General features: G+C 53.2%; 1 protein-coding gene across 1 annotated transcript; it reads left to right on the top strand.

The window, feature by feature from the left end:
* The first annotated feature begins 397 nt into the window (after positions 1-397).
* LOC119873726 (TRIO and F-actin-binding protein-like) lies at positions 398-10,777 on the top strand. Its single transcript, XM_038550635.1, has 4 exons — positions 398-524; positions 2,054-2,249; positions 3,245-3,413; positions 7,367-10,777. Exons 3-4 carry the CDS (start codon positions 3,302-3,304, stop codon positions 10,165-10,167), a joined length of 2,913 nt encoding a protein of 970 aa, XP_038406563.1. The 5' UTR covers positions 398-524; positions 2,054-2,249; positions 3,245-3,301; the 3' UTR covers positions 10,168-10,777.
* Positions 10,778-24,116: the final 13,339 nt, after the last annotated feature.

Here is a 24,116-nt window from a genome sequence, read left to right as displayed (position 1 = left end):
TCCGTTGACTTCACATCCTCCAGCACACACACTTGTAGCAATATACTCACATGCATTGATGTGAACGTATGCACTAGTGTATCCCCCGGACTTGCAGACGCATGCATGTGTGCACACCTGCACACCCATGGGCCTATATACACACACATACCTGTACACACGTGTGCAGGTGCACACACCCTGTGCCTCTGCCAGCCCCCAGCCTGGGTCCCAAGAGGCGCTTCCAGCCTGATGGACAGCTCTCCTTGAGAAGCATGAGAACCCCCAGGAGATGCCTGGACACTCTTCCACACTGCCTGGTGGGGGGAGGGGCTGCGCAGGGGGTGGGGAACCCCCACGTGGGCCAGGAGCTGCCTCCTCTCTCCAACCCTGCCCCAGGAGCCGGGGAGCCCTCCAAGTGCTGAGGTGCCTTACTGCGACCTGCCACGCCGCCCACCTGCCTCTGAGGACCCTGTCAGCCCCTCAACCTCCAGCTGCCAGTCCGTGCTGGGCCTGGGCCTGGGCCTTGGGCCAGGGCCTGAGAGGTGGGTAGAGCCCCAGGGCTTGGGGGAGGGTTCCCTAGGGAAGGATGCCCTCACCCCCCCCCATGCCCCTTCACGATAGCAGGAGTGTCTGTGCTGGCTGTGGGCATGGGTCACATGGTCAGTTCACACAGCCTGGACATAGGCTGGCAGTGGGCATGTTCCTCGGGCTCTAGCTCCGTCTGCTCTGGGGTATGGAGCAGCCGTGCACCCACCCTGCATGGCGCATGGCCCCCAGCCCGCTCACATTTCTTGGTTCCCTTGGCACAGCTTTGAAAAATTAAAGAGTCTCAGCACTCAGGGTGCCTGTTAACCACCCACCTACCTGACCGTGCACTGCTCTGGCTTTGGGATTCCCTCCACTTCCAGGCCTAAGCTGAACTGAAGTCCCTCTCTGAGGACATGGTGCCTCGGAAGGGCCTAGCTAAGGGTCCAGAAACCTGGGTTCTAGCCTCAGCTCCATTCCTGATGAACTAAGGGAACATTATTCCCTCCTTTATGCCTCAGTTTCCTTGTTTATTACTATTATTTTTTAAAGATTTTGTTTATTTATTCATGAGAGACACAGAGAGAGTCAAAGACACAGGCAGAGGGAGAAGCAGGCTCCCTGCAGGGAGCCCGATGTAGGACTCGATCCCAGGACCCTGGGCCCACGAACTGAGCTGAAGGCAGATGCTCAACCACTGAGCCACCCAGGTGCCCCTCCTTGTTTAAAAAATAAGAGGAATTGAACCAAATCAGCTTTGCTTTGGGAACTTGTATTCTTCCCAGGTAGGTATTACTTAAACAAAAAATCCAGCTTTGCCACCAAGTATGTTTCAGAAAGTCTGGGATAAAAAGATTTGAATATCTTCCTTGCAAGATTTGTCAGAACCGTTAGTTTGCTAGCAGGCCTTGTGCTTTTAGGTAAGGAGGTAGAAGTGTGTGATATGTCCCAAACTCACTTGGCCACAGACCTCTTTTTCAGGGCTATCATCTCTTTCCATCTTGTAGGTCGATCTGTGGGTCACTCTTTGGGGATACTGTCATCTATAAGCCTCCTTGGACCTGTGGCTATCCCGACTGGCTTCTCTAAAGCAGGGCTTTCTCTGCTACCCCCTCCATGGCATCCAGACTGGTGACCCTGTCACCACCCCTGGAGCCCTGCTACCTTTTGAAGCCCCCTTCACCCCAGTACAATTCTGTCCTCTTAGTTGTACTGAGCTTGAGGATCCCACTCCTGCTCCAGTGACAGAGGATTGATGCTAGGGCCACAGGCATGGTTCACAATGCAGCTGTACCCCCTTCCTTGCTCTGTGACCCTGGCCAGTCCCTTGATCTCTCTGAGCCTCGGTGTCTTCGTCTGTAAAATGGGAATCATTACATTTCAAAGGAAGATTGCTGTAGCTGAATAAGGCAGTCTGTGTGAAGGCCTTGGTGTTAGCTCCCTCCTTTGCTCTAATATGAGGTGTGTGCAGACCTGGGTGGGGGTATTACTCTCTAATTTCTATGACTTTTTGGGGAAGAAGTCATAGGTCTGTGTCTTCTCCCAGGGGCCCATCAGCAGGATCCTCCACAGAGGTCCCCACAGTTGCCCCCAAGAGCAGAAGCCAGGAACCAAAAGCAGTGCCCTATCTGGAGGGTCTGGCCTCCTCTCAGAGTGGCAGCTTCGACGAAGGTCCTGACTCTGGCACCAGCTCCAGCCCTGACTGTGACACCCCTGATGATACTAGCGACTTGTCGTCCGTGGTGAGCTGGGGATGGAAGGCCAGGGGCCAGATCACTCCTCTGTGCCAGCCCTGGGGTCCCACCCACACGGAGAACTGGGCCAAGGTCCTCTGGAGACTTAGCCAGCATCTCTGGCCTCCAGGACCAACCACCTGGGAGGGGCAGGGGTCTCTGCCCAGCCAGCCCAAGGAACTGGGGGCTGACCGTGAAAAGACAGGAGTTTCAGTTGACAGGGAGTAGCAAGTAAATCACCAACAGGGTCGGGCTGCCAAATACTCTCAGGTCACAGAGGGCCTGGATGTCGGGCATGCTGTCCAGAGCAGGGACGGGACTGGTCCTGGGCCCGATCACACACCACTGAGCTCCATGACTGGCCCTGGTACAGATCTCCTGGTATAAAGGGACAGAGGGGAGGGAGTAGGCTAAAGAGCCTGGGCAAGGGCTGGGGGCCATTTGGCTGGGAGAAGAGAAGACTCTGGAACTTCCCAGGATATTCACCCCTCAGAGGGCTGGAGAGGCAGGCTATTTGTGAGACCTCCAAGGGAAAGTATAGGACTGCAAGTGTGGGCTCAGGAAATGTAGAGACTTTTATGGCCCCATTTTGGGGCAAGGAAACAGGCTGAGAGCAGCAAACCATCTTACCTGAGGCCATGTATCTGGGAAGTGGAGGGGCAAGGCTTTGAACTCACTTCTCCCTGGACTTCTGGGGATGTCTCTGGGGGCCGGGGGCTGCTAGGCCAGGGCCTTCCCACCACATGGAGTCCAATTGCCCTGGGTTCAAGTCCCCTCCCACCTAAACCATTTCCCAGCTGCCTGATTTTGGGTGCAGTCACGCCCACCTCAAGGGTTGATTAGCTAATCTAGGTTAACATCTGCAAAGAGCCCAGGGCAGTGCGGAGTATACAGTAGGTGCTCTTTTCGTGTCAGTGCCTTTCCCTTCCTTCTCCCCATCTCATGCTGGGAGCACAGGTCCTAGAGGTTCCGAACATGTTTTCTCTCTTTCCCTTCCCTGGCAGGACTGGGATATTGTTACGAGGCAGGAGGAGGCTCCCAGCTGGGACGAGCTCACCACGATGATCCCGAGGAAACCCCAGGAAGGGCCAAGAGCCGACAGTGCCCGAAGGGCTCCATCTCTCCTTACCCGTTCCCCCGTGGGAGGTGATACCGCAGGCCAGAGAAAGGAAGGTGAGTCCTGCTAGGCCAGGTTGGTCTCTGTGACTACAGGTGTGGTGACAGCCCGGGGCCTGACCAGATCTCACTGGCCATCTGGGTCCCCCAGCACATCTTACTTTGGTGGCCTGAGTAATAACAGTACAGTTCCCACATAATTACGGAGCGGCCTTGGTGTGCCATGCGACCTGCTTTAAGTACATCATCTCACAACTGGTTGGTTAGGATCAGGTTACAATTGATGGAAACCGACTGAACATAAACGGAATGACTCACACTAAGTAAAAAGTTCAGGCGGTTGTGACTTCAGGCATGGCTGGATCCAGATGTTCAAATAGTATCGGACATCTGGTCTCTGCTAAGTTTTCTCCTGCATTGGCTTTGTTCTCAGCCAGACCTTGCCCCGGTCATAGCATGATGAGCAGCAGCAGGACCTGGCTGTCTCCTACCTGTGTATCAGCTCCTAGGGAAGAGGGCACAGTCTTCTCAATATGGTTCTCCTTGGGACCCAGCGTGGGTCACGTGCCCAACCTGGTGATCAGGGATGGAGTCAGGCCTCTGTGCATGCCTCATGGCCTGCGACCAGGGGAGGAGATTGCCCACGGGAAATCAGGAGGATTGTTTGCAGAGAAAGGGAAAGGCCACTGCACAGGCCAAGCGCCCGGATGCTCGTGACACTGGTTAGCATCTCATCGACATGTGAGCCCAGTATGGGTGATGGGAGCATGTGGAGCATAGGAGTCAGGGAAGGGAGGGGAGAGGAGGCTGCTGTGGAGGGCCACCCACCACTGGACCCTCCCTCCAAATCTGTTTTCCTGCAGTCTGCTCCATGTCACCACTATGCTAACAGCTTAGACCTCAAATCTGGTGTTTTCCTGATTTATTTCTTCACCCTTTATATTCAACAGCAGTTCTGGTTAGCACCACCTGCAAAACATACCTCAAGTCTGTCCCTTTCTTGCCATCGGTATAAATACTCCCTGGCCAAGCCACCGCTGCCCCTCGCTGGGATTGTCCCCAGAGCCCCCTCCAAGCCTCTGGTCTCTACCCAGCCTCTCAGTCCGTTCCCCACAGCAGCTGGAGACACCTTTAAAAACATGAGGGGTTCCTGGAGGGTTCAGTTGGTTATGCGTCCAACTCTTGATTTTGGCTCAGGTCATGATCTCAAGCCCTGTGTGGGGCTCTGTGCTAAGCATGGAGTCTGCTTGAGATTCTCTCTCTCTCTGCCCCTCCCCTTGCTCACATGTTCTCTCTCTCTGTCTCTAAAAAGTCAAACAAAAAACCCCCCATGACTCAGATTTTATCACCACCTTACCCCCACTGCCTTGCCCTATCAGGCCCTGGGGAGAGGGTCTGTAGGAAGAAGTAATATCACAGAACACAGGGAGCCAAGCCTCCCTGGAGCAAGAGTGGCCTAGTAAACAGGTGGGATTTTGTACTAAACACCTGCTTTCTTGCTTCTAACACAGGGCAGTGGAGTGGGAAACCCTCCCTATGTGTGACCTGTTTGTCATTACTGTCCACCTGATGGCAGGCTCCCAAATCATAGGCAGGGGGCCAGGGCCCAGGAGGAATTTGCCAACTCCAAGATGAGATGCTAGGAACTCCTTGACATTCCTCTCTGGGCTCCTCCTAGTTTACAAAGTACGCTCTATGCGGTGGGCTGTGCAGAGCCCAGCTGGCTGAAGGGACAGGACCCGGTGCCCCAGAACATCTGTAGAGCTTGTCCTGTGTGTGCAGTAGTGGGGCTGCTGGAGTGAAGTCAGATCCTGAGTGGGCCAGGCTGAAAGGGATGCTCACGATGGGAGGGCAAGGAAGAAGCCTGGGCTGGGGGCACTGACCCAGCTGTGAGGCCCCGGGAGTGGTGGTGAACGCCATCTCAGCCAGCACCCCTGCTCAAAGGGTAAGAGAGAGCTCAGAGCTGGATGCTGGGGCACAGCATTACTGAGCCCTTTTGGTGTGCTGGGCACTTTCTTCACTCAGCCCAGGAGGCACAGTAGAAAACTAGAAGGTGGGGCCCCTCCCCAGATGGAGCAGGGAGGCCGGTCGGGGGGCAGTCAGAGCCTTACCAGCCATGGGAAATCCTTGGGTTTTCTTCCAAGTGCAGTTGGGAGCTCCTGATGTTTTTGAAATCTTTTATTTTGAAATAATGTCAGATTGATAGCAGAGTTGCAAAGAGTACAGAGCATTTCCTTGTATCCCCCATTCCCCTAATGTTGGCCTCTTTTTTTAAAAGATTTTATTTATTTATTCATGAGAGATGCAGAGAGAGAGGCAGAGACATAGGCAGAGGGAGAAGCAGGCTCCATGCCCTCAGTGCCCCCAATATTAATTTCTTAATTTTGATAGGCATTTGGGATGCCTGGGTAGCTCGGAGGTTGAGCATCTGCCTATGGCTCAGGGCGTGATCCTGGAGTCCGGGGATCGAGTCCCACATCGGGCTCCCTGCATGCAGCCTGCTTCTCCCTCTGTCTATGTCTCTGCCTCTCTCTCTGCGTCTCTCATGAATAAATAAATAAAATCTTTTTTTAAAAAATTAACATTTGTATGCCACCACTATCTAGATTATGGACTTTATTTGGGTTCCCCCGGGTTTCTCCATTGATGTCCCTTTGTGGTCCTATGCTCCTAACCAGGACCCACATGGCTTGTAGACGCCATGTCTCCCAGTCTTCTCCAGTCTATAGCTCTTTGGACCCTCCCTGTAAGCAAGGGTGAACTATCCAGGTTTGCTTTTGGAAAGGATCTCCCTGAATGGGATGATGATCTGGGGCCCACAGCACACATGTTGAGGGCTACTGCAACCATCCAAGGCAAGGGATTCACTTGGCTGATGGGGGAGGGACGGGTAGGGGGTGGGAGGAGGCAGATGAGAGAAACTGGCCCGGGGTTTGGAAGGTCATGGGGCATCAGTTCATCTGGCAACAGCAACGAAAAATTTAAAATCTGCTGTGTGCTTGGTTCTAGTTCCTTGCTAGGTGCGGGAAATTCTGACTTCTGGGACAGCAGCTCAGAAAGCTTGGAGGAGGCAGAGCTTTCCCAGCATGAGGGGGTGGGGGTGTGTCTTAAGCGTGGCCTTTAATGAAAGCAGCCATGGCTCCTTCCAGATGAGGCCACCTTCCCCTTCAGTCCTCTCCTGAAGCACTGGCCCAGGGACACTCACACAGCTACCACATGCTGGATGACCAGGGCCTGCAGGGGCTGGAGGGTGACAGTGAGGCCACGGCGGCCCCTTCACAGGGATGGGAGTTGTAAAGGGGGTCCCTGTTTCAGGCAGTTACATTAATCTCCCAGACCAGGGCTGCTTAGACAGTAATGTGCATGCAAATCACCCAGGAATCTTATTAAAATGTAGATTCGATGCGGGGGTGGTGGAGTGGTGGCCCGAGAATCTGCATTTCTAGCAAACTCCCAGGTGAGGCCTATGCTGCAGGTTCACAAAAGCCTATTCCATGCTCATGGCAGCTCCAACGGGCGCTGCTGGGGCAGGAGCCTCTCTGGGAGTCAGGAATGGGAGCTTTCTAGAGCTATCACACATGAAAGAGCCTCATTAGAAGAGATGGGGGAATTTCTCAGAACCCATCTGCAGGAAGTAGAATAGAGAAAGGGAAATTGCTAGGTAGCTGCTGCTAGACTCGCTTCTCCTCTTCTCGGGTCCCATGGGCTATTGTCAAAATTGCTCTCTACGAATTTGTCCGGGGACTCCCAGTCCCTTCAGGCTCAGAAAACTACCTCCCAGTGACTGAGTCAGGTGGGGTTTCAATTTCAAATTCCCAGCCTCAGCTTGAGAGAGGCCTTTAAGCCTCCTCCAATCAAACTCCTTCCGAGGGGTGGAGTCATTTGGTGCGGACAGCGGGTCCTCTAAGAAGGGGCTGTGGGCTCTGCCTTAATTATCTGTCCCAGGGGACAAAGAGAGGTAGTGTGTGAGACCCCTCCTTTTACCTTGAACCAGCCTCTCCTCTCTCCAGACACCTGCAGTGGGAGCCGAAGTGCTGGACAGCACTGGGCGAAACTCCGGGGAGAAAGTGGGCACTTCTTGGAGCGGCACTGGTCGGCGCTAACCCAGGCTTCCTGTGCGACACCGCAGAGCGGACCTCGAAGTGCCACCCCCCAGGTTTCCTCTCTTCATCATTCTGCCCAAAGGGACGCTGCCCAGACTGCTTCCACACAGTTCAATACCCCCCGAACTTCCTCTCCCACACAAATCGCCCAACGGGACAAGCCCAGAACCTCCTCCATCCAACAAGACATCCCCAGGACCTCTTTCACACAGCGCAACACCCCCAGAGCATCCTCTCCCTCAAGAGTTGCCCAACGGGATAACCCCAGAACTTCCTCCATCCAACGAAACAATCCTCGAGTTTCTTCTCCAACTAGAGCCATCCAACAAGACAACTTCAGAACCTCTTCTATCCAACAGGACAACCCTCAGACTTCTTTTTCCACTTGTACTCCCCAGAGGGACAACCCCAGAACATCATCTCCCAACAGAACCGCCCAGCGGGACAACCCTAGAACATCCTGCACCCAGCGGGACAATCCCAGAGCCTCCTCTCCCAACAGAACCACCCAGTGGGACAACCCTAGATCATCCTCTCCCAACAGAACCGCCCAGCGGGACAACCCTAGAACATCTTGCACCCAGCGGGACAATCCCAGAGCCTCCTCTCCCAACAGAATCACCCAACGGGGCAAGCCTAGAACATCCTGCACCCAGCAGGACAAGCCCAGAGGCTCCTCTCCCAACAGAACCACCCAGCGGGACAACCCTAGAACATCCTGCACCCAGCGGGATAATCTCAGAGCCTCCTCTCCCAACAGAACAACCCAGCGGGACAACCCTAGAACATCCTGCACCCAGCAGGACAATCCCAGAGCCTCCTCTCCCAACAGAACCACCCAGCAGGAAAACCCCAGAACATCTTGTGTCCAGCGGGACAAACCCAGAACCCCCTCTCCCAACAGAACAACCCAGCGGGACAACCCTAGAACATCCTGCACCCAGCAGGACAATCCCAGAGCCTCCTCTCCCAACAGAACCACCCAGCAGGAAAACCCCAGAACATCTTGTGTCCAGCGGGACAAACCCAGAGCCCCCTCTCCCAACAGAACAACCCAGCGGGACAACCCTAGAACATCCTGCACCCAGCAGGACAATCCCAGAGCCTCCTCTCCCAGCAGAACCACCCAGCGGGACAACCCTAGAACATCTTGTGCCCATCGGGACAATCCCAGAGCCTCCTCTCCCAACAGAACCACTCAACGGGAAAATCCCAGAACATCTTGTATTCAACAGAACATCCCCAGAACTCCTTCTACCCAACGAGACAACCCTAAAACCTCTTGTACGCAATGGAATAACCCTAGAACCTCTTACACTCAACGAAACAATCCACAATCTTCCTCTCGGCGCGACAACCCTGGAACTTCCTCCCCTCGATGCTGCACACAACAGGACAATCCTGGCCCATCGTCTCCCCATCGCCCCACTCAGCGGAACAATCCCAGGAATTCTTCTCCCCATCGTACCAACAAAGACATTCCCTGGGCCTCCTTTCCCCTCCGCCCAATCCAGAGTGAAGGTCCCCGAACCTCTTCCCCATCTCGCTCCAAACAAAGTGAGGTTCCCTGGGCTTCCATCACCCTTCGGCCAACCCAAGGTGACAAGCCTCAGACCTCATCTCCCACTAGGCCAGCTCAGCGTGACCCACCTCTCTCCTCCTCTGGATCTACCCAGCATAACTCACCATCCCGGGCCACTTCCTCATCCCATAACCCGGGCCACCACAGTGCCTCCCGGACTTCTTCACCTCTGTACCTGGCTACCCACGGAGCACCCCAGACCTCTTCTGAACCCTCCCAGCCTGCATGTTCTGTGTGTATTGGGCATCGGGATGCCCCTCGAGCTTCTTCACCTCCTCGCTATTTGCAACATGACCCCTTCCCCTTCTTCCCAGACCCCCATGCATCTGAGAGTGAATTGCCCCACCATACCCCCCCTTATATACCTCCAGCTGTGTGCATTGGTCATCGAGATGCTCCCCGGGCTTCTTCACCCCCCCGCCACACCCAGTTTGACCCCTTCCCCTTCCTCCCAGACACATCAGATGCTGAGACTCAGTCCCCCCAGCATGACCCTCCTCAGTTCCCCCCACCAGTGTGTATTGGGTACCGTGATGCACCCCGGGCTTCCTCCCCACCACGCCAGCCCCCAGAGCCCTCCCTGTTATTCCAGGATCTCCCCAGGGCCAGCACTGAGAGCCTTGTCCCCTCCACAGACTCACTACATGAGCCCCCCCACATCCCCACCCCCGTGTGCATTGGGCACCGTGATGCACCCTCCTTCTCGTCCCCACCACGCCAGGCCCCTGAGCCCTCCCTCTTCTTTCAGGATCCCCCAGGGACTAGTATGGAGAGCTTGGCCCCCTCCACTGACTCTCTGCATGGCTCCCCAATGCTGCTCCCTCAAGTGTGCATCGGATACCGGGATGCACCTCGAGCCACCTCCCCACCCCGCCACCCCCCCAGTGACCTAGCGTTCCTGGCACCCTCACCTCCACCAGGCAGCTCGGGGGGCTCCCGGGGCTCAGCACCCCCTGGGGAGACCAGGCACAACTTGGAGAGGGAGGAGTACACCGTGCTGGCTGACCTGCCCCCACCCAGGAGGCTGGCACAGAGGGAGCCAGGGCCCCAGTGCAGCAACGGGGGCCGCACCCGCAGCCCTGGCCGTGCAGAGGTGGAGCGCCTCTTCGGGCAAGAGCGCAGGTGAGCTCAGGGTGGGGTCAGCCAGGTGGGCTGGGGAGGAGGCTTGGCAGCAGAGCAGGTGGAAGGTTCACAGGCTCGGGTTGGCAGATGGAAAGTGTTCAGAACCCCCCACCCTGCCACTGACTGGTTGTGTGACCTTGGGCAGTCACTTTCTCTCTCTTTCCACATTTTAGGAGGTTTTGTTTTGTTTTGTTTTGTTTTGTTTTGTTTTGTTTTGACTACCAAGTGATACTGTGCATAGTCTAGCAATTAAGAGCAAAGACCAGGGTCAGGTGGGCTGGGTTCAAATCTTGGGTCAAATCCAGTCCCTAACCTACATGACCTGATACAGTGATTTAACCTATTCAGTCTCAGTTTCCTCATCCATAAAATGGGGAGAACGTTAGTACATTAATTCAAATAAGATCAAACTCTCAAACCCTTTGTGTGATCCAGAATCACAGGTTTATTTTGTTTATTTCCTTCTTAACCTGTGAGAAAAGAAAATACCCATGGTTCTTGTCTGCTTTAACAAAGGAAACTCATGGGTCCCCATGCATTTCAGAAAACAGAGATGTCAGTTTATTAACTTTTTTATTTTTTATTTTTTATTTTTATTTTTTTTAAGATTTTATTTATTTATTCACGAGAGACACACACACAGAGAGGCAGAGACATAGGCAGAGAGAGAAGCAGGCTCCATGCAGGGAGCCCGACGTGGGACTCGATCCCAGGTCTCCAGGATCACGCCCTGGGCCAAAGGCAGGCACTCAACCACTGAGCCACCCAGGCATCCCTATTAACTTTTTTAAAGATTTTAAAAAAGATTTTATTTATTCATGAGAGACACAGAGAAAGAGAGGCAGAAACATAGGCAGAGGGAGAAGCAGGCTCCATGCAGGGAGCCCGACGTGGGACTTGATCCCAGGATCACACCCTGAGCTGAAGATAGACGCTCAACTGCTGAGCCGCCCAGACATCCCTATTTTTTTTTTTTTAAGAATTTTATTTACTGGGGGATCCCTGGGTGGCACAGTGGTTTGGCGCCTACCTTTGGCCTGGGGCGCGATCCTGGAGACCCCGGATCGAATCCCACGTCGGGCTCCCTGCATGGAGCCTGCTTCTCCCTCTGCCTGTGTCTCTGCCTCTCTGTCTCTTTCTGTGTGACTATCATGAATAAATAAATAAAATCTTAAAAAAAAAAAGAATTTTATTTACTTATTCATGAGAGACAGAGACCCAGGCAGAGGGAGAAGCAAGCTCCCTGTGGGGAGCCCGATGTGGGACTCCATCCCAGGACCCCAAGCTCATGACCTGAGCCAAAGGCAGATGCTCAACCACTGAGCCACCCAGGTGCCCCCAGAGATGTCAGTTTAAAATGAATGGCTAAAGCCACATATCTTAAATAAGAGAACTCACAGAATTACAATTTTTTTTATTTTTTTATTTATTTTTTAAAGATTTCATTTCTTTATTCATGAGAGACACAGAGAAAGAGAGAGGCAGAGACACAGGCAGAGGGAGAAGCAGGCTCCATGCAGGGAGCCTGACGTGGGACTCGATCCCAGGTCCCCAGGATCACGCCCTGGGCTGAAGGCAGCACTAAACTGCTGAGCCACCGGGGTTGCCCAAATTACAAGTTTTTTAGAGGTTAAGTGTCACTTTCCTGGGATAGGGCGACAATGCCCAAAATCCACGTATTCTGCGAGTCCCCTTGGTGCTCAAGCAGTGCTGCGCAGGTGGTTTATGAACCAGGGCATCTGCTTTGGCACAGCTGTGGGGAGGGAAAACATTTCCTCCCAATCTGGCTGAGATTTCTTTCTCCAGCAGTGCCAGCCTCAGGATTTTCAAGGATCAGGGCTGGAATTCTATAAGTTAAGGTCAAGAGAAGCAAAGAAAAAAAAGTAGGTCTGAAAGTCTCAAAATTTGCAGTGTACAATTCAATGCATTACAGTGTATTTACTGAGACGACCTAATTTTAGAGCCTTTCCATCACCCTGGGACCGGGTAATGTTTTGCATTCCAGAATTCTTTGTTTTCCTTTAGGCAATATTTTCTCTGAGATTTGAATCTCCTTGAGAAAGCTTATCTCTCTTATTCTTCACATTTCCTTCTCTAGTAAGTTTTATCCATTTACTACCCAGGTGACAACCTCTGTGGTCTCCATCATTAGTGTAATTCTTTTTTTTTGCCCTTAAAAAAACGCACACACATGCATTTTCATGTTTTTTTATTTTTATTTTTTAATTTTTATTTATTTATGATAGTCACAGAGAGAGAGAGAGAGAGAGAGAGAGGCAGAGACACAGGCAGAGGGAGAAGCAGGCTCCATGCACCGGGAGCCCGACGTGGGATTCGATCCCAGGTCTCCAGGATTGCGCCCCGGGCCAAAGGCAGGCGCTAAACCGCTGCGCCACCCAGGGTTCCCTTCATGTTTTTTTAGAGCAGTTTTAGGTTCACAGTAAAATTGAGTGGGAAGTACGGAGATTTTCCGTTCAGCCCTTGTCCCCCTACCCACTTGCACGGCCCACCCGCTACCACAGCCCCCATCAGAGTGGAGCACCTGTTACAAACCATGAACCTACACTGACATGACATTATCACTCACAGTCCATGGTTTACATCAGGTTCACTTTTGACAGTGTACATTCTATGAATTTGGACAAATGTATAATGGCACGTAACCACCGTTATGATATCATGCAGAGTTGTTTAACTGCCCTAAACTGTCCCCTCCCCTGTCTTTGGCCTTTCTATGATTACTATTTTTATTTGAGTATCAATTTGCAGACTTTTGATTTTTATATGATAACTCCACAGGGACTCTAATTTAAACCAGAGTTCCAGTTTCAGTTTCTCCTCCTCCTCCTCCTTCTTCTTTTTCTTCTTTTCCTTCTTCCTTCTTCTCCTCCTCCTCCTTCTTCTTCTTCTTCTTCTCCTCCTCCTCCTCCCCCCACTCCTCCTCCTCCTTCTTTTGTTTTTCCTTATGGGGATAACTTTGAGAGAGATAAAGGGTTTGTAATAGAAATCAGGAATATGTTTATACTTTTATTAACCATTTAATTATTTTTACACAGATACTTCTATTCATTTCTTTTGCTCTCTTTGACGTTGTTTACCTTTTTAAAGCTTTATTGCAGGATAACTGATAGAAAATTGCATACATTTAATGTATACATTTTGGCCAAGTAGACTATTTTTTAATCAAGGTTTTATAACTATTGAGTACTTGAGGTTTTTTTCTCTTATATGACATTTTTCGTAATAGAAAAGCACTTGTCCTCTGAAGATGAAATTTTAAGACCTATTTAAGTATCTGTAAGGGGACAGACAAAGTTATCAGTGGATGGCTAGAGGGCTATGCTTTTATTTTCTCCCATATATTCATTCAACCTGTATTTATTGAGCATCTACTCTATCCAAGCATTGTCTATGTGGGCCTGGGAAATTTCTCTTAAAAGGGCTTTCACATTAAAGCACTGGGCATTTTGGCTTGATAGGTTCATATTTCTCTCCTAGATGCCTTGGGAATCCCTTATCTTAGCATCATATAGACATTTTGCAATCTCTTGAATTTAGAAGAGAGCTTTCATGGAATTTGCTAGGATTGATGGCTTTAAAAAAAAAAGATTTTATTTGTTCATGAGAGACACAGAGAGAGGCAGAGGCACAGGCAGAGGGAGAAGCAGGCTCCCCATGACGAGCCCGATGCAGGACTCGATCCCAGGACCCTGGGATCATGCCCTGAGCCAAAGGCAGACGCTCAACCACTGAGCCACCCAGGCATCCCTGACTTGATGGCTTTTGTCCTTAAATACTCTCTGGAAGTAGAGTAGAGCCCATCTAAGCTTCCAAACGAAACATGCTTCCTTTGTCTTCTTTAGTGCAGCCACACCAACACTGAGGAACAGGTGGCCCAAGGGGACACTACTGGTTCAGCATCACAAAGGCTGGGTCTCTGTTGGTGTCTTGGAATCTTCTTGAGTCCTTTCCTCCTATTCTCGATTCCACATGGGGGAAACTTCTCAAAAGAGATGATTGTTTAGCAAGCTGGAGTTTATATGGGAAGTGCTTCCATTAGAAAGAGCACACATTCTCCTGTCCACCTGCACCATGTATTTTTCACTGTTACCCTCCTTAATCTAGTCACATTTGGGGGCTTTCACTTCATGGTGCCTCCAACACTTGGTTCTAGGGAAAACTCACTCTGAGTCCTCAGATCTCACAGAGCAAGGAATCCCCCATCGTCTCAGATAGATTAAAAATGGAAGCTGATTGGGCAGCCCTCAAACTCAGAAACCCTAACTCCCAGGGTAGAGAACTTTGGTTTCCTGTGAGTCTACTGCTCAGAATTGCTAAAAACTCAACTTACTTTATGGGTCCAATTTTTTTAAACATTTATTTATTTGAGAAAGAGAGAGAGAAAATGAGCAGGGGGAGGGGCAGAGGGAGAGGGAGAAGCAGACTTCCCACTCAGTAGGCAGCTAGACGTGGGATCAATCCCAAGGCCTCAAGATCATGACCTGAACCGAAGGCAGACACTTAACTGACTGAGCCACCTCGGCATCCCACGGGTCTGATTCTAATGACATTGGTAAAAGCTATACGACAACAGCAACAGACCTCAAACTCATAATTTTTTTACTCTCCAAATCCTCTGTGGAGTTTCAGCATATTTCCCAAGCAGGAGGCGGGCTGAAGGCAGAGCACAGGTCTGGCTGAGCAGAGATCCCTCTTCCTTCCCTTTTGGCTGGCTCAGTGGAAGCTGGGCACCTGGTCATCTCTTTCAGGCTTCTCTCAGTTCAGTTCAGCCTTTAGAGACCCAGCTTCCTATGTCAATTTAGGTGAAGTCAGACTTGTTGAAATAAACGTCCAGTGGAGTAGTTGGGTCTTAGGTTTTTTTTTGTTTTGTTTTTTGTTTTAGATTTTATTTATTTATTCATGAGAGACACAGAGAGAGAGGCAGAGACATAGGCAGAGGGAGAAGCAGGCTCCCTGTGGGGATCTGGATTTGGGACTTGATCCCAGGACCCCAGATCACACCCTGAGCCTTGAGCCAAAAGCAGATGTTCAACCGCTGAGCCACCCAGGCGTCCCTGGGTCTTGGGTTTTGATGCCCTTACACACAGGATGGGAGAGGCGTGCCCAGATACGGTTTGGTTCCTACCTCTCAACAGAGATATTGAATTAAATATTAATTAACAACCACAGCTTCCCATTATAAAGCAAGACAATGAACTGGAACTAGAGACTTTTTATAGCTTAGAGGTTATCTTTGTTAGATGTGGCAACAATGCTTGAAGTCCAGGTGTCTTAGAAGTGACATTGGTGTGGACAGTTTATGTTGGCTTTTCGGAATTGTAGAGGATGTTTTTCCTCCCTCTGATCTTGCTAAGAGCTCTTTTACCAACAGCTAGGTAGGCCTGAAGTGTGCAAGGTTAAGTGCCAGAACCCTCTTAGTTACGGAAGGGGAGGGAAGACGGGCCTGGGAAATCCCAAACTCCCCATGTGGACAGGAAAAGGGTAGAAAGAATGGGATAATGAGGGCACATGACACTGCATCTCTCCTCCCCACCTCATGGGTTGCGTGAGACAAAGTGGGATGGGCAAGTGCTTGGCACCTGGAACACAGGAAGTGCTCAATAAATGTTTGCTGTTACAATCATGTGTGCACAGTGCCTGGTACACAGTAGGTGCTCAATAAATCTTAATTCCCACAAGGACCAGTCTAACCATTGCCTAGGGGTGAGTGGTGGGCTGCACGTGGGGTGGTGGTAGTACCGAGTGAGACAGGAAACAGTCAAGGCCAAGGCTAAGCCTCCCACCTGTGCTTACTCTTTTTCTCATTTCATCACCCGCCCGAGGTAGGTAGATTAGAGTGGTTGACCATCCTCATTTTTCAGAACGGGAAATTGAGAACCTGAGAGGATCATCCCTCACTCAGGGCCCTTCAACGAGCTCATGGCTCCCATTGGGGGCGGGAGTAGAGGAGCCGGGATGCTGGGAGTGGGACAGTCCCAAGGGCCCTCAGAGGGGCGGCTGCATTTGCTCATAGGAAGTCCGAGGCACCAGGGACCTTCCAGGCCCGGGACGAGGGGCGGTCGCAGCGGCCCAGCCAAGGTCAGAGCCAACTTCTCCGAAGACAGTCCAGCCCTGCCCTCAGCAGGGAGGTGAGCACTGCCAGTCTGCCCTGGGCCCCTGCAGCCCCAAGAGGTGGCCCACGGCTTCTCCCCTCCCCCAGGTGCCAGGCAGGGGGCTTGGGAAGGGAGGTCCTTTATGAAAGGGTCAGAGTCCCAATCTTGGGCATTCAGATTCCCCCTCTCCCAAAGAGCCAGCAGCTCTTGGAAGCATTGAGAAGTCCCCCAGATTAGTCCTTTGAAGATGGCCCTTCCATGTTGTTGCCTTCCTTCATTCAGGTAGCACCTGCTACCTTGGAAAGTTTTCAGGGAAGCCCCGGATGCATCATTCTGGCTTTAAGGGCTACCTCTGTCAGGGTGGTGATTTGTATTTTTAAAGAAACTCCGAGAGCAGGGCCCGACCCCAGTGAAGCAGGGTATTGGTGGTGGAAATTCCGGCACCCGATACCCCAGGTTGGAATCAATACCTTGGGGTGGGGGGTGGGGAGCCAGGAAAGTAAGCAGCATTTTAAAGATCTCGGTCTCAAAGGGAGGAGACTGGGTGAAAGGGAAGAGTGGACACCCCAAGGGAGGGACCCTGGATGCTTTGTGGGCTGCTGTGAAGACACAGCCTGACTCTCCCCTAGCCAGGTGAAGGCCAGTTTCTGCCCTAGAGAGAGACTGCACAGTCAGGGTCCTGGAGCCTCACCCACCCCCTCACCTCGCCCTCAGGTAACCAAGCCCCTTGTGAAGCAGGCAGGACCGGCCCGGCGGACCCAAGCAGAGCCCTCTCCTCCCAGGAGCCCCGAGAGGCGGCCTGAAGGGGACCGTCGGCTCCAGGGGTCCTCGCTGCCCCCCAGGACATCAGCCAGGATCCCTGAGAAGGAGCAGCGGAGAGAGAGACCTCTGGAAAGTGGCCAGGAGGGCCCAAGACAGCCTCTGGGGGGGTGGCAGAGTCAGGAGGAGCCTCCAGGAACGCAGGGCCCTCACAGACCTCTGGAGAGTGCGTGTGGCAGCCGGCGGGAGGGCCCTGGCCTAGAGGGCTGGCAAGGACTTGGGGAGCCCAGCCGGGGGGTTGCCATAGCCCCAGAGGGAACCTGGAGGGGCCCTCTCAGGGAGTCCGAGGAGAGCTGGGGGCAGCCAGGTGGCCCCACCGGCCTCAGAGGGCAGCCAGAGGCCTGGGAGGAGCCCTCCAGTAATGGGTTGCGGGGTGCCCCTGACAGGCCAGCTCAGAGAGGCTGGGGCAATCTGCAGGAGCTGCCCAGTGCTCCCCAGCCTCAGAGCCCCCCAGAGGACTCCAGGGTAGGCCCAGTAGAGTTTCTGAAATCCCAGAGGCCTGAGACACCCACCACCACGGGCTGGGGGGCTGAGGGAACTTGCCCCCACCTGCACAGCCCTGAGAGGCGACCGGAGCTTGACTGGAGGGACCTGGTGGGCCTTCTCGGGGCACCCAGAGAGGGGGCCTGGGCCCACACAGAGGAGTCAACGCTCGCCTCCCACCTTCCCAGGTTGCACTGGGAAGGCCTCCTGGAACTGCTGCAGGCCCAGCTGCCCCGCAGGGACCCAGCTGGACACTGGGGTGCCCTGGCCACGGCTTCAGGACCTGAGGTGGGTTCCTCAGGCACAAACGGCACCCTGGAGCTGGGGCGACAGGGCCAGCCTGACGGCTGGATGGAGGCCACCCTAGTCAATGGACAAAGCGCTGGGCAGTGGCCCCAGAGCTCCGCCCAGCAGCCCAGCCCTGCCATCATCTCCACCCAGTGGCCAAACACCAAAGTGACAAGTGGACCAGAGACCTCAACTATGGCTGGTCTGGAGGAGATGGGCCAGCTGGGGAGCAGGAGCCCTGCAGAGCGTCCCAGCTTGCCAGAGTGGGAGGTAAGTCCATCTCACCTCAGCCTGAAAGTCTGCCCCACCCAGACAGGTATCCTTAGAAAGGCCTCCCTTCGGCTCCTGCATACCCTCCAAGGCTCAGCCCTAATCATCTCTCCTGAACCAAAACTTGCCAACCACCCAACCTGACTGCAGTGATAATGACCAACACTTTCTTTTATGACCAACATTGACTACCAACCAAACCCTGGTCTGAATGTTTTCTGGTTATTTTCCTCATTTAATCTGCATAGCAGCCTGGTAAGAAAGGCACTGTGCATTTACAGAGCAGGAAACTGAGGCATGGAGAGGTTATGCTACTTGAGATCACACAGCTAGTAAAGGCTGGAGCAGGGGTGGCCTAAAGGATGGCTCAGTGCAGACCACCCTGGGGCTTCAGGCCAGGTGCTCTGCCCAGGGCATTCCCCCCTTCCCAGCGCTCAGGCTCTGCTTCGTGAAGCCTCTGCTGGCTCCTACCTGGCCTGGCTGGGACCCAACTGGTGTGGTCAAGTCCCCTCCCCCCTGCTCTATTCTAAGTTCCTCAAAGTCCGGGTTGGCTTCACTTACCCCTTTCTAGCCACTATGGCTCCTCTTAGGCACAGAGGAGAGGTTGCACAAATGCTCACTGGGTCAAGCAGGCTGCTAGGACAGACTGAGAGTGCATGCGCAAGGTAGGCCCAGTGCCTGGCATGTAATCAGGGCCCATGAGGTCCCTTCCCTGCCCCCTTCGCCCCAGGGGCTGGGTCTTAGAGTTGTTGGTACTCCGGTGCTTCCTGGAGCATCTACCTGAAGATGGTGGGTTGGGAGGGTCCTGGAGGCAACCTGGCCTCAGCTCACTGGGAACGTGGTTTGGGGCACCCAGCCCTTCTTGCCTGGTCTTACCCTGTGAAATGGGACGAGCTGCTTCCCTGATAGGCACCGCTGGGGTGATACGGAGGCTCGTGCTCGTTCATCCAAACCCCTCATTTCCTTATGTCCAGCCCGGTGCTGCCTCCCTCCTGGATGACAGCAGGGGCGGGGAGGTTACAGTGTGCCTGGTTCTGAGCTTGGTGCTTTACATGTACCATGTATGCCTCAGCCTGATAGAAGGCTCAACCTCATCCAGCATTTGCCGGGGTCACACATGTGGAAGTTGTGAGAAATTAGGTCAAAGTTTCAGCTCCAAAGCCTGAACTTTTAACTGCCATGTTGTGAAGCCTCTGAGCCCAGGGCCTAACTGGGGACCCCCCTCCCCTGTATTTCTCTGAGGCTTTTTATCTATTTACTCTCCAATCAACTCAATGCATGGACACCAGAGATGCAGGGATGAACCAGCTTGGTCCTGTCCTCCTGGCCAAGGGGGGATTGGGGAACTTGGAGCCCCCACACAAGAAGCTGTCAGGCTTGTCAGGGAGGCAGATGGACATGGGCAGCTTAGGGAGGAGGAGTACTATGTCCCAGTGGATGCTGAGACACTGCAGCCTGGCCTGGAAAGGTTCTTCACCTACACCATGGTGAGGCTCTGGAGTCCCTGGGAAGCTAGCCATGGCCATTAGGGAGGGGCAGGAGCACCAGGTGCTTAACAGCATTTCATGAATGACCACAGAGGCATTCACCAGGTGCTGCTGGGGTTCCCTCTATGCAAATCCTTGGTATGGCTTCCTCCTGGACTTCCTTCTACCCAGATTTACTCTCTACTTTGCAGAGCTGGCTGCAGAATTCTGTGGGCGCATTGCCAGCCTTTGCATGTGCCTTTCCCATTGCTTAAGATGCTCCTCCCTTCCCTCTTCACCCACCACTTATTGTTCAAGTCTTAGGCCAGGTGCCCTGTTCTGAGATACCTTCCCTGAATACTCACCCCACCCCTACTTTGATAATATTTCCCTTCTAGGCTCGGTGATTCTGCTACCCTCCATCTGGCCACACTCAGTTGTCATTTTCCCCTAAGAAAGATGAGCTCCATGGGGGCAGGAGCTGCACCTACTTTATCTCTGCACTTCTGGCTCCTGACTCAGGGCGTGACACAAAGGAGGGGTTCAGCTCAACAGATGATTGAACAGTGAATTTATGAATGCTTGAATGCATGCAAGAAACAAATGGAGGATGGGTGGGTCAGTGGGTAGATGACGGGTGCATAATGGACATTGGATGTGTTAGTGGGTGATGGACAGATAAATAGATAAATATGATAAATGATAAAAAGTTGGGTGGAAAGTCAGATGGGTGATGGTGGAACAGATGATGGATGTTAGATAGACGATGTTGCTTAGATGCCAGATGGGGTGATGAACTGATGGATGGATGAATATGAGTAGAATATGGATGGATCGTTAGTGTGTGGAAGGATAAATGTGGACTATGAATGATGGGTGGTGAAAGAATATTGGAAGGATGAGTAGATGGATGATGGATGAATGGATGTTGGATGGACTGAGAAAGGCTACATGGATGTTGGATGGATGGATAGATGATGAATAGAGAATGGATGTATGTGTGAGATAATGGATATTGGGTAGGTTAGTGAGTGGATAATGTAGGGCAGATATTGGGTGGTTGGATGGATAATACTTGGATCTTTTGATGTTGGATGCTAAATGGATGTTGGATGGATGGATGATGAACGGATGGTTAAGAAGGTGGAAACATGAATGGAACCTGGGGAATAACCCAAGGGCTAAGCTCTGTTCTTTCTTATCTCCAGTTACAATCAGAGGAGCCTGAGGAGTCAGAACCAAGCAAAGGCCAAGACTCACTGACCGACCAGAAGCAGGCAGACTCGGTAGTTGGGTCATGGGTGTGGGCACATAGGGCGGTGAAGGGAAGGGAAATCAGGTTGGATGTGGGCTGAGGTCCTCTGATGAGCTCTAGGGTCGTCCAGACCAGGGTTGGCTCTGCCATGGGGCCATCTATGTGCATGGTAGGGCCTTGAGAGGAGGGCCTCCAGAGGAGCTGGGCAGCAGAGCCACCTCTGGCTTGGGGACCTGGGTAGGTAAATGATCCTTGGGTCCAAAGCCCAGGGCTCTGCTTTTAACTTGTTAGGATGCCCTGAAAATTCACTCCCCTTTTCTGGGTAAATGGCAGTTTGACCCTGATGGTGTCTGGAGGCAAGGTCCTTCTGGTTCTGGAGGGCTGGCCAGGCAGGGAGAAGGGGTAGAGATTCCAGGAGCTGGAGCCAGAGAACTGCCGAGGAGGTGCTGCCGTCAGCTGAGCCTGGATGGTCTCCAGGGTCCTGGGCGGGAGAGATGTGTACGGGAGGGGTGCGGGGTGGGACCCAGTGAGGCTGCTGGGAGGCCCGGCTGCAGCTGGAGCACATTGCCGGCCCCGCCCCTCCCCACAACCTGCCAAACAGACTGTTCTCATCACCCTCGGCCTCCAGAGAGGTGAGGTCAGAGCTGACAGCCCGGGCAGCGGGAGGCAGGGAGAAGGAGACCGGCTGCTTGGGGCTGTGCTTTCCTCGTCCTGCTCTTGTTCTGCTATTTCGGTGCTGCCGCCTGAGAAGTCAAGTTGTGGGGGGGGCATCTGTCTGGCTGCCTGGAACCCCCGGGCTGGCCCTCCTGCTAATCGGAGGTGGTCCAGGGGTGGGTTCTGCCCAGACTGGCACTGTGCACATGAGGAAGGGAGTCATCCCAGATCACACCGCCAGGCAGCCGCTGACCTCCAGCTAGGACCTGGGGCTCTGGACCCTGGTCCCTCTGCGGCCTGGGCGTGGCTTCCTGGCCCTGTCCTGATTCCCCGTGCGTAGCCTCCCACAATGGCAGCAGGACTCTCACTGCTCGGTGACCTGTCTTCCTGTCTGTGAAATGGGAGGGGACAGAGGACCGACCGGTCACTAAAGGCACTTCCAGCTCTCACACGGGCTCTGGCAACTTTGCTCTTCCTCTTTCTGGGTTATTTCTTCATACTTCCTGGGGCCAGAGTTTTGTGAACCAAAAAGCAAGAGCAGTATAGGGGGTCCCCCTCTAATCCCCACCAACACGAAACCTCTCAATCCATTTCCAGGCAACCTGGATTGGACAGAGCTGATGACTGCCTCGTTTGCTTGTCCGTTCATTCATTCATTCATTTATTCATTCATTCATTCATTCACATATACTTAGAACCTTCTGTATGCCTGGGTGTGGGCCAGAAGTAAATTGGAGCACATGGGGCTCCTGGTCCGGTGGCCAGGGCTGTGCTGGGGAAGGTGGAGGCTGGGTGGGGAGCAGTCCTTCCCCCAAAGCCTTGCCGGACCCATACTTTGACGCTTTCCATTCCACTGCCAGATGCTCTCTGGATTCTGAAGAGTGGGGACCCCTGCAACTCTGTCCTATCTCTCTGGCTGTAAGCTGCTTATGGCACTTTGGGTAAATGTCTCTGCTTTGCTGGGGCCTGTCTCCCAAACAAAGATGACTGCAAAGGGGGTGCATATGGGGGCTCTGCCAGGGGTGACCGCAGAAGTCTGTGATTCATTCCTTTCATTAAGGGGAGAGAGCAAGGCAGGTGGGGGCACTTATGTGACCCCTTGGTGCCAGACGGGTTGTTGCCATGGGGAAGATGGACTCAGAGTTTCCACATCTTTAGGTATTTCATGAGAAACTGGAAATAGGCAGTTATATGTTAATCTCTTGATTCTTTTTTCTTTTTAAATTTCATTTATTTATTCATGAGAGACACACACACAGAGGTAGATATATAGGCAGAGGGAGAAGCAGGCTCCATTGCAGGGTGCCGGACATGGGACTCGATCCCAGGTCTCCAGGACCACGACCTGGGCCAAAGGTGGCGCTAAACTGCTGAGCCACCTGGGCTGCCCCTAATCTCTTGATTCTCTAACATTGGGACCTAATGCACATTATCTGAAAACCCTATGCAGGCTGAACACACCTCTGGGGCCTGCATGGCCCTCCTCCTGGCCACTGGCGGTTTGACTTTAGGATGGTGCACGTCTCCAAAGGTGCTGAGCCCCAAGAGCCCTATCAGCCAAACACCCCGTAGTGTGAATGAGTTAACAAGCTCTTTTCTTGGCAGCTCTGTGAGACAAGAAAGGTAGGAACCCTGGGCCTCTGAGGTGGGCATTACAGAATAGGCAGGGGAGACTGTAGTCAGCCCCCCCTCCCATCCCACCAAAGGGACGTGGGGGCCAACACTGGACCCTGTTTGACAGGCAGACAAGAGGCCAGCGGAGGGCAAGGCTGGGAGCCCACTCAAGGGCCGACTGGTGACCTCATGGCGGATGCCCGGGGACCGTCCCACGCTGTTCAATCCGTTCCTGCTGTCTCTGGGGGTCCTCAGGTGGCAAAGGGTAGGCTGGCTCCAGCAGGGTGGGAGGGATAAGGGTGGGAGAGAGGGGGAGGGGAGGAAGGATGTTGGTGTCAGTCAAAGGATGGAGAGTGGAGGCTGGGAGGGGGATTTGGGGCTCCCATACAAGAAAGGAGAGATAAAGGCAGGGTCCTCAGGGCCCCGTGTCTCTGCAAGTGGCTGGGATTTCCCACCCCCAGGACAGGGCTGGGGCTGTTTTCACTTTTTGGGGTGGGGGGGAGACTGAATAATCTACATGGCTCCCAAAAAGCCAAGGGGAGCCAGGTTGGGGGAAGGGAGAGCGAGATGGCCTGAGGGGGGCTCTGGGATTGCAAAGTGTGTCTCAGACCTGGGCCTGAGCCAGTTTCACAAACATCTGGCATTACGTAACCTACCCCCTGCCCAGTGAGGGCTGTAAACACTCAGGCCTCTGGTTCAGGGTTTCCTCAAGGGCAGAGAAGGGAGGCAGCTATGACTCTCTCCCTCCTGCCCCCTTCACAACAGAGGCAAGGCCCCTGGCGTCTCCAGGGGCCACTGGCTGGCTCGTAGGGTCCCTTCTCTTAGTGACAGGCTGACTCTTGCACTCTCTTTGGGCCTGGGTCCAGCACTAGGCTGGGCACATTAGGGACAGTACAACCCATTTTGTGGATGAGAAGACCGAGGCTCAGAGAGGTGAGCTGACTTGTTCAAGTTGCACAGATGGGGTTTAGAGGAGCTAGCCTCTTGTGAT

Source organism: Canis lupus, chromosome 10 (genome assembly GCF_011100685.1).
Source record: "Canis lupus familiaris isolate Mischka breed German Shepherd chromosome 10, alternate assembly UU_Cfam_GSD_1.0, whole genome shotgun sequence".
Taxonomy (NCBI): domain Eukaryota; kingdom Metazoa; phylum Chordata; class Mammalia; order Carnivora; family Canidae; genus Canis; species Canis lupus.
The sequence above is the reverse complement of the archived record's forward strand: the minus strand, read 5'-3'. Positions and strand labels throughout refer to the sequence as shown.